The sequence below is a fragment of the Gobius niger genome (genome assembly GCF_951799975.1).
Source record: "Gobius niger genome assembly, chromosome: 14".
NCBI classification, from domain to species: Eukaryota; Metazoa; Chordata; class Actinopteri; order Gobiiformes; family Gobiidae; genus Gobius; species Gobius niger.
In genome coordinates this window covers 13,374,383-13,385,227 of record NC_136865.1, presented here as the reverse complement: position 1 = coordinate 13,385,227, position 10,845 = coordinate 13,374,383, and the positions used below count along the sequence as shown (strand labels likewise).

General features: G+C 39.1%; 2 protein-coding genes across 2 annotated transcripts; both read right to left on the bottom strand.

The window, feature by feature from the left end:
* Positions 1-360: 360 nt before the first annotated feature.
* Positions 361-5,063, bottom strand: LOC306974225 (sodium-dependent neutral amino acid transporter B(0)AT1-like; the record flags this gene model as incomplete). Its single annotated transcript, XM_079571400.1, has 12 exons — positions 361-561; positions 642-804; positions 1,234-1,393; positions 1,695-1,899; positions 1,974-2,130; positions 2,200-2,328; positions 2,406-2,518; positions 3,597-3,707; positions 3,794-3,975; positions 4,055-4,192; positions 4,265-4,405; positions 4,859-5,063. The coding sequence occupies 12 exons, from the start codon at positions 5,061-5,063 to the stop codon at positions 361-363; spliced, it is 1,905 nt and encodes a 634-aa protein (XP_079427526.1).
* Positions 5,064-6,065: 1,002 nt separating this feature from the next.
* Positions 6,066-10,436, bottom strand: LOC306973450 (sodium-dependent neutral amino acid transporter B(0)AT1-like; the record flags this gene model as incomplete). The annotated part of the gene is made up of 13 exons (XM_079570373.1): positions 6,066-6,100; positions 6,488-6,599; positions 6,673-6,835; positions 6,933-7,092; positions 7,153-7,357; positions 7,433-7,595; positions 7,668-7,796; positions 8,141-8,253; positions 8,328-8,438; positions 8,532-8,713; positions 8,777-8,914; positions 8,988-9,128; positions 10,247-10,436. 13 exons carry the CDS (start codon positions 10,434-10,436, stop codon positions 6,066-6,068), a joined length of 1,842 nt encoding a protein of 613 aa, XP_079426499.1.
* Positions 10,437-10,845: the final 409 nt, after the last annotated feature.

Sequence of the window (10,845 nt, the reverse complement as noted above, 5' to 3'; positions counted from 1 at the left end):
GACCTGTTTAATAAATAACTCTTTTTTATGGCCTGCAAAAAAAAATACTTCTGAGTGACTGCCCACATTTTTACACAACAGAGTTTGCAAGTCTGATCAACGTTGTATTTAATCGAATACAATATAAACAAAATATATAGAATGTTGAAGGCAATTTTCTTCTTGCATAACACAAAATCATTTTACAATATGAGCAGGAAAATGTTAAATAAACAATTCCTGTATATCACAAAAAGGCTCCTGGTGGTCACAGTAATAGAGAAAATAAATGTTGTAGTACATGTAAAAGAAGAAAAGCTTCATTATATGTGGTAGACAGTATTCATTCATCTTGATAAATTAACACACACAAAAATAGAATCATGCTTTTCCATTCATCTCTACTTTAGCTGAAATAGAGTCCAGGGAGTCACGGTGGCCCTTTTGCTTGCAGCATTTCCTCTGGATGAATTTGAATAGTGCAAATCCAGGGATGCTTAAACTGGGAATTCCAGCCAAAATGAATATGATAGCATTGATATAAGCAGGATAGGGTTGTTTTTCCAGCGTTGGGAATGTCTCCTATAGCAAAACAAGCAAAAGATAATAAAGGAAATAAAAACAAATCATGTAGATTCTCTAAAATACCACATTTTACGCACCGACTCAGGGTCCCAGACCAGGTAGGTGGCAACCTTGGTGACTTGGGTCACAAAGTAGAAAATCAAGATGACGATCATAATGAGGGGACTGATCACTCTCCAGGTGGCCTGCCAGAATATGTTTGGCTTGTGGCCAATCATAAACTCAATGTCCTCGTTAAATCTGAAAGGCCATAGAAAAAAGAACACATGGTAATGACCTCATAATGGCGGTGAAAGCCTTCTTATCCTCCTTTTATTAGCCCAGTAAACCCAAATGGAAGCTCTCATGAGTCAGAAATTAACACCATGTTGTAGACATTGTACACCTATCAAGTAAACTGATTCAAGTGTTTTTATATTTATGTTTTATTGTTTTTGAGTAGTTTTGTTTTTGGTGAAATGGAAGAAAAATACATTTCTATTGCTCACTTTTGGTATCATAGTATCATAGTAATAGAAAATGTTGTGCGATAAGAAGTATTTTATCTTCTCAGCACCAAGGTCATAGGATACACTCTTGTCATTTTAACAGGAAATGTTTCCATTTCATGCCTCCTTGTCTATGACTCATGGAATGAACTATGTTGTTGATCTTTCCAGACAGACTTACCTGTCTATTCCATAGATGTAGATCACTGCAAACATTTCACAGAAGCCAATGACAAGCAGAGGAATCGAGCCTGCGTAGTTATCAAACAGCGCGAGCCAATAGTTTCCAGATTGCGTTGCAAAAATAAGTCCAAATCCAAATGAGATGAGACAGGTCAAAGCTAAAAGAGATATGTTCAGTGTCAGTATTAAAACAAACCGGATAATCTTTACTTTGTGTTACACAAGACTATGACCACCAACACTTTTCTTTCTTTATCAGAACAGTGACAGCTTGTGACTCACCCTTTCCATTGTTAAGCCCTCATTAATGTCTCTTGTTACACTCACTAAAATCTTCACAGTATTTCACCTATTTTTTGTACTCATGCTAATTCTATATTCCATTATAGCCATGTTGATTTAACTCTGTGTTAACTTCATTGGTCATTGTTTCATGATCAAGTCGTAGAACTCAATTACCGCAAAATACTTCTTTTGGCCAGGTTTTGGGCAGAATATTGAGGTCCTGCAGAGGGGCTACCACTCCCTCAATGTTTCCAAACATAGTAGATAGACCAAGGCAGAAGAGCATGACGAAGAACAGCACAGCCCACAGAGGAGAGACGGGCATGCGGATGATGGCTTCTGTAAACACAATGAAGGCCAGGCCGGTCCCCTCTACTCCCTGGACCATACATCATGGTTAATGTCAATTCCGATCATATTATAGCTTATCATTGGTGTGTACAATCTTTTTACCTGGCTGAGGAAAACCTGAATGTCACAAGGCACCAAACCCAAGCTTCCCACCAGAGCAGGATTGGTCTGATTGAAGTAGCTTAAGGCCTGATCGTAATTACTATCGGTGATGTTGGTTTCAGGCACGTTAAAGGCATTCATCAATTTGATTATATTGCTATGAAAAACAAACAAATTAATCTCAAGATCCAGTGAGGTGAAATATTCACTTTACATTTCTACTCACTCTGACATACAGTCGTCAAAGTTCTGTGTGGCCCTGAAGCCGATGATGGAGTAGATTACTGTGGCGGAGTACACCGACGTACAGCCGTTTATCAGGGAGATGAGAACTGCATCTTGTTCACAGTTGTTACTAGAAAGGATGCATAACGTCTCACAAACTTTTCTTTCTACACAATGTGACTATGCAAAGGTAAGCTGTTGACTCACTGTACGGAGTTGTAGCTGGAAAAGGAGATGAGACCTCCAAAGGCCAGTGAAAATGAGTAGAAAACCTGGGCACCTGCGTCAAGCCATGTCGCTGGATTCATCAACTCATTCACCTGGGGAAGAAAAAAAGGCCCACTGCGTTCATTGTCTCGAGTGTGCCAGTGTAGTATGGGTTTAGAAGTTTTATTTTAATGTTTTAATTCCATATGTGCTTGGACAAGTCCATCAGAAAACATAAAAAATCCAATGTTATTCCATTTCCAAATTAAACTTTTATGATTATTTATTGTTAAGTTGTACATTTAAAAAAGCTATGGACACACTTATGCACGCCTTTAGTTATGTGACTTTTGTTATGGCGGCCATTTTGAATACCAAAGTAGAACTATGCAGTACTACAACAAGTAACAATATCTCTACCCAGGATATAAAAGGAAGAAAACTGATTGACAGTGGCATTTTTATGTACTTGTAATAATTGCTCAAGAAGATGAGAGAGACGCACGTTTAAGTGAAGAAACCAGTGAGTCAGTGCTCAAGATGTTAGCATGCTACAGGTTAGCATTTAGCTTCAACAGCTCAGCTCTGACCTCTCCAAGAGAAAGCCCTGAAACACACTCCAAACCTTGGATACAACATGTGACAGAGGTCAGAGCTGAGCTGTTACTGTAGGATTTCCTCAGTGTTCATAGTTGTGAGCCACACATGTGTTTATTGTGTTGAAGTCATTGACAGTTGACTGAATCATCTGTCAATGGTTGAAGCTAGCTGCTAACCGGTAGCATGCCAACGTCTTGAGCAGCTTGAACACTGAATCAGACTGAGACTCTGTTGACATGACAAAAATCACAGAGAAAGCCTTTCAGTTTCCTCTTTGATGTGTTTAGTCTGAGGAGTGAAGCAGATCTTTAGTAAATCCTGCTGTAGCTCAACAGACAGAGCTGCTAGATCTGTGCCACATTTGCTGGATATATCACATAAACGTGCGTCTCTGGGCCGTGTTTTTACTGTTTTCTTCTTGAGGAATGATTCCGAGTACATAAAAATGCCACTGTCAGTTGTCTTTCTTTTATATCCTGAGTAGAGATATTGTTACATGTTGTAGTACTGCATAATGTTACTTTGGTATTCAAAATGGCCGCCGGAACTATGCGTGATGTCATTGGAAACGCATGTATAAACTGTGCTTACATCTGGCGTGAAGAGGAACTTGATTCCTTCTAGTGAGCCTTTAAGCGTGAGCCCTCTGACGAGAAAGATGGTTAGGACCAGGTAGGGCAGGGTGGATGTGATGTACACCGCCTATGAAACGACAGGTAAATACAACACATAATGGAAAATACGTGGTGCAGTGAATTAATTGAAATATGTCTCTCTCCCTCTAATACCTTTCCAGTGGTCTCAATTCCTCGGATGGTACAGACATACAGCAGTGTCCAGGCGGCCACCAGGGCCAGCACCATCCACCACTGCAGACCTCCAGAAATATCAATAGCTGTGGATGTGTTCAGAGTCTCCCTGTACCAGAAGTAGTCCACGGTGCTGCTGCGGGCACACTCGTCCACCAAACCTTTGGGGAGGTAATAATACCAACAAGAACATAATGCAACCAAAACGCAACTTAAAATGGGCAATTTTCAGAACCAAACCTGTTCTGTTGGCATTAATTGGACAGTGACTCCAAGGCAGTGGGTCCTGGAATGAGTTGAAGAGGTACCACATGATCCAGGCCATAATGGTGTTGTAGTACATCCCAACCAAGAAAGAAACCATCAGTGAAGCAATCCCTATAAAAACAATTAAAAGGGAATTTATCTTTTTTGTTTTTTTTTAATCTTTTTTTTAAAGCATGTACTCACCCACTCCAGTCAGATAAGGGTTTATTGACCTCCAAACCCCCACACTACCCTTTCTGAGCCTCTGACCAATAGCAAACTCCAGGTGCAACAATGGGATTCCCTCCAGAACCAAAAGGATAAGGAAAGGGATCATGAAGGCACCTGAAAAAGTAACAATTTACTTTATTTTCATCACATTTTATCTTTTTATTGGCTATTGCCTGTGCTGAAGAGCGCAGTGAGCAGACAGCTTCACTCATTAAGAAACCTGGCCGCTCCAACCACCAATCACTCAAACATCATTCACACAAGCTAACACCCTTATTGTCTCAATGCATGACATTGCACAATTTACTAATAATCAATAATATTTTTTTTGTGTGTACTCTAGTCTATGGCGAACGTAAATACTTACAATACATAGAATTAGAATATAGAATATATATAGAATATTTGTATCAATACATTTGCAGAAACACAAACTAACTAACTTATTTATTGAATGGTTGGTGGTGTATGACATATTTGCCATTCAGGTATAAACTCGGGTTTGCTCTTTGACCAGAGGTTAATAAATGTACAGACAAGCTGTATGTATGCAGTGCTCCAGCTTACCTCCTCCATGGCTCTGGCACAAGTAGGGGAACCTCCAGACGTTTCCCAGCCCCACACAGAAGCCCACACAGGTGAGCAGGTACTGGGCTTTGTTGTCCCACTTGGGCCTGTCTCCCGCTTCTTCCGTTTCCATCCTCTCCAGGTCTGCATAACTGGGAATCCTGTTGTCCAGACCTGGGTTTGGCAACTTTAGGTTTAGCTTCATTTTCCCTTCAATTCAGTTTAAAGGAAAACAAAATGAAAAATGTACTGTTCCTGTTTTTTGTTACAAAAAAGCTCCTCCTTGCGTCATACCCGTGTCTTCTGCTACTGATGTTACTGGTGCCTCTGAGCTGTCTCTCCTTGTGTGTCTCAGCTCTGAAAGGTTAACTTTGACCCCAGGATCTAAACCACACTTATCAGTAGCATATTAAAGTCTGTGCAGTATTCTGCAATGTCAGCAAGTTGTAACGGAAAAGACGCAACCACTTTTATAACGATAAATAGATGACACGTCATCGACGTCTTAGTTGTTAATGCAATGGAAAAAACACATTGTCAACAAATACAGTAGCTATTGGCTATCAATAACAGAGAGGCCCTGCCACTGTTTTTGAAAGTGGGATTACCAGATCTTATCTTCAGTCATTGAAAAAAGACCTTGGTTTTATTACAATTGGGGTATAGGCTAATGCGTTACAACAAATAACAAATAACAGAGGATATGCACATTCTATTTAAATCGAAATTGAATCTTAAATTGAGTGACCAATCAAAGAATAAGATAAGAATAACATTGCAAATCACTCAATTTTCTGTTGCTATGTTATGACACCACACACATAGCCTCTATGTCCATTTATCACTGTCATAATGTATGTAATAAACAAAGAACATATTTTTGAAACCAAAGTCCAGACAAAATTATCAATTTAATTTAACAGATAATAAACCAAACAAGCAAAATTACTACAACCTTTGTAAAAACAAACAAACAAACAAACAAACAAACAAACAAACAAACAAACAAACAAACAAACAAACAACCATTTACATGTTTTTCAATAGATGCATTAGATATGGTGTAGTCAGGTGCATATCTAATCAGTGTATCTGCTCTTTGCAATAATTAACCAGAGAGACATTTACTGCTTCGTACTTGAAGAAGTCATCTGTTTACAGCCAATATAAAGGGCTATTCTCTATTTTCTACTCGTCCAATGTCGAGTTAGTTAAAGTTAGTAATTGTAGCTTTCTTGTCGCCTGTATGATTCACAGTTTTTATACCGGTGTAGCTGATAAGAGCAACATGAAAGGGACTCAAGGCCGCAGCCCATAATAACATAATAATTAAGTTGTTCTACATAAATCAAATACAAATAATTTATCACTCACTTGCTCCTTTAACCTCTTAACCCCTGCCTTAACCAAGTGTATTTTCTCCGGTTCAGCTTTACCCAAATCTCAGAGGTTACAGCCTATAGGCCAGTGTAACGGCTCACTTGAAAGCTCATCTAATCTAATCTTTTTCCTTGCATTGTTGCCGCGTTGTCATCACTTAAAAAAAAAAAAGAATCATTGTTGCAAACAATATTTAAGTATCATTGTGAGTTTGTGTGTGTTTTTCTTGCAGAGACGTATTAAACAAACATTTATATAAAGCAAATGCCGGAATGATCAGACCAGGCACTCCAGCGAGAAGAAAGATGACAGCGTAGACCCAGTCAGGATAGGACACCTGCTCCAGCTTTGGGAAGGTTGCCTGTGGACAAGAGCAGTAGATCGTGAAACACACAGCATCTGGAAACCTTCTCAATGGAAGCAGCTCCACCTACCGAGGCTGGGTTCCATGTGATGTAGGCAGGTACGGAACTGACTTTGCTGACGAGGTAAAACACAAAAATGACCAGCACAATCAGAGGGCTGACCACTCTCCATGTGACCTGCCAGAAAAGGTTAGGCTTGTGTCCGATCATAAACTCGATGTCTTCATTAAACCTATCAATCCAAAAACATAAAAACAGCATTTAGAGTTGACCTGTATTTTAATAAATTGGGGATCCATAGTTATTTCAGCTACCAAAACAAGTCGTACCTATCTATTCCATAGATGTAGACCACAGCGACCATCTCACAGAAGGCTATAATGAGAAGAGGTACAGAGCCAGCAAAACTGTCAAACAGTGCTAGCCAGTAGTCTCCCGAGCGCAGAGAGAAGATCAGTGCAATCAGAAATGATACGAGACACACGACGCCTGCAACACACAGTATAAAACAGTCACTCCTATTGGTTTTTGATCGACAAATAGTTTTACCTGTAACAGCCTCTTTTGTGAAGTTTTTGGGGAAAATCTTAAGGTCTTGCAAAGGCACAACCACTCCTTCTATAGAGCCAAACATTGAGGAAAGCCCAAGGCAGAAAAGCATAACGAAGAAAAGCACTGCCCAGAGTGGTGAAATTGGCATTTTTGTGATAGCTTCTGTGAACACAATGAAGGCCAGACCTGTTCCCTCCACTCCCTGGGCAACAACACATTATTAAAGACTGGGCTGTACAAAAATAGATTAAATGAATGAAATCTTGGAGAAACATACCTGACTTAAAAATGTATTGAGGTCACAGATGGATAGGTCGAGCCCTTGAATGATTTCATGGTCATGGTTTGAACTGCTCAGGTTCTGCAACATCTCATTGTAGTTATTCTGTGTTATTGACCCTTCAGGCAGATCCAAGGCATTCAGCAGCATCACAATGTTTCTGTCAAATATGGTTCGGATTAGTTTGAGTTTGTGCATCTTTTTATAGCTGCAATTACACTTCCGTTTATACCCATGGAGGCACGCATTAAACTGTTCGGTTGCCCTGAAGCCGATGATGGAGTAGATGACTGTAGCGGCATAAACCGATGTGCAGCCATTAATAATGGAGATAATGACTGCGTCTTGCTCACAGTTGTTGCTGGAAATATATACATAGATAAATAATGTTATGGTACACATTGTAATGATCAAGAATTGTACATAAATTCATTGCTAAATGCTTATCAATACATTAATTATGTAAATGTTTATGAGCTCACATAACGAAAGGTATAGTCTATTTTTAGCAAATTGTAGGACCTGTAACGGAACAGTGTCCACCACTAAGCAAGCAGATATTCTTCTTATTATTATTTGTTTATTTGAAATAGAACCAGCATTTGTTTGTGTGAACTTCAATAATACATTGGCTGCATGTGAAGCGCCATCAGTGTTGTTTCTTCCTTATCGGTTCAGATAAGATTAGGTACAGAAGTGACTCACTGAACAGAGTTATAACTGGAGAAGGAGATGAGCCCTCCAAAGGCCAAAGAGAAGGAGTAGAAAACCTGAGCCCCAGCGTCGAGCCATGTGGTGGGATTCATGAGTTCATCCAGCTGACACACAAGCAGAAGCTTATAGTACAAGACAGTGCATTCACTTTTTGCTCAAAAAGTGATTTGGCACTAACATTAGGTGTGAAGAGAAACTTAATCCCTTCTACTGATCCTTCAAGGGTCAGGCCTCTGATGAGGAAGATTGCTAAGACAACATAGGGCAGGGTGGATGTGATGTACACTGCCTAAATGAAGATGAAATTTAATTGCTTTTCATTTGTAAATACTGTTAGAAATAGCTGCAGGAAATAGCTTGGAAATATTTAAACCTATAGGACCTTTCCTGTTGTCTCAATGCCCCTGATGCAGCAGACATAAAGGACCATCCAAGCAACAACTAAAGACAACACCATCCACCACTGCAGGCCGCCCGACTCCTCTATGGATGGGGAGACGTTCAGTGTCTCTCTGTACCAGAAATAGTCCACTGGGCTGCTGCGCTTACACTCAGATACCAGATCTATGGAAATAAAAAATTAGCAGTTGCATAGAGCTTCAAAGTTGATTTTAAGTTGCTATGTGCCTGTTTTATTGTCATTGAGTGGACATTGGCTCCATGGCAGGGGGCTCTGGAAGCAGTTAAAAAAGTACCACAGCACCCAGGCAACGATCGTGTTGTAGTACATGCCCACTAAGAATGACACAATCATAGATGCAATTCCTGCAAGAAAGAGCAAGAACACTTAAACAGTAAATAGAGATATTTCAATATGAATGTTTTGGATTTCACCCACCAACGCCAGTCAGGTAGGGGTGTATTGCCCCCCAGATATTAAGGTTTCCCATTCGGAGGCGTTGGCCAATGGCAAACTCTAAGTGCAACAATGGGATTCCCTCCAGAACAAGCAGAATAAGAAACGGGATCATAAAAGCACCTAAACAGGCGACAAATGCAAATATGTCATTATTGTGGAATTACCCTTTTGAGTTTTACGGTCCTACCCACTTTCTTCACTACTTTTTGGTATATCTTATCAAATATATGCTATTGCAAGAAAAGTATATGTTAAGTCAGTCTAATATGTAAATGCTTCAATACAGATTAAACATTTTAAGATGTTGGGCTGTAGTTGGTACTAGTCACAGAGAAAATAAATATAGATTTTTATGATGCTACTTATCTCTCCTTCAGGTGAAGGGAGCTGTGAGCTGAAAGTTCATTTTGTTGTCAATGCGTCAGATCGAACAAGGTGATTAGAAACAGCTGAGTCACAGAAAAAAATATGATTGACCTGAAGTTATCTTTGATTGTCAATAAAGCATTTAATGTAACATAGGGAAGCTGATGACTTTTTGTTCAATTTGTTTCCAGTGTAATACAGTTGTTGTAATTTCATTCTACTAGAGAATAAAGCATCATTGTACATGAGTGTTGTTAATTATTCTCTTGATAAATAAGTTAAATATAAACTTATGATAAATGGTAGGTGACTCTTAAAACTACTATTTGAACAGATATTTTTGACTCCCCTTGATTTAATTTTTTTTTTTCTGTATTGCTCATGAAAGTGAAAGAAAAAGCAAGAGGACATTGCTTAAATATATATATATATTTAATATGTCATTGCCCACAGTCTGAGTGTGTAAAGCTTCATATTCAATTTAATTGTTTGATTTATTAGGGCATCTGGTTTTGATTTTCTTCCCATTGTCTCATTTCAGATTGATTTGAACCTGGAAGCTTCATTTGGCAATGTTTAATATCCTGCTTTATACATGTGAGTATGTGTTACTATAGCAACATCGTTGAGATTAAGTAAATTACTGACTGTTGTGATGTCAATCAGTTGCAGCATTTTACTTTTTATTTTTTTTGCCTGCTCTTTCACTCCACAGTCAAAAGTGAACATGTTCTTTCTGCCACTTGTTTTTTTTTTCTACTATAGTCCTTTATTAAAGCATGGTCACATTTACAATCTGATGAAGTTAAACATCAGAATGTTTAACTTTGCCACTTGTTTAACTGAATTTAATATAATTAGGCTTACAGTACCTCCTCCATGGCTCTGACACAGGTAGGGGAACCTCCAGACGTTTCCAAGCCCCACACAGAAGCCCACACAGGTGAGCAGGTACTGGGCCTTGTTGTCCCACTTGGGCCTGTCTCCGGCCTCTTCTTTCTCCAGTTTCTCATAAGGGGGGATTCTGTCTTCAAGACCTGGGTTGGGTAAAACAAACCTCATGATGTTCGCTCGAGGTGTGCAGGGAAGGATAGCTGATTTTATACTGGTCCCTGTTTGTTCATCTATAAAGATTTAACGTCCTTCCAGCTCATCTACTAAATGTCAAGTCATGAAGTGGAACATGGTGTCACATCTTTAACTGGTGCTTTTCTCCTTAACCTGTTATCTGCCAACTTAGGTTAGCAATTACGCATATCCAAAGAGTAAAATAAAACCTAACTAGCCCCCTGATCAAGGGTACGGCAAGTAGCAGGGTAAGAGTCAGTCCTGATATTTGCATATTCCTCTGTTGATACATAACCCATTAACAGCAGGTGAAAAAATTATAGGCCAAAAACTCAACAAAATTTGAAGAATGCTTTAATGCTGGTATTATAAATAAATACATAATTAACATGGTGTTTTATAC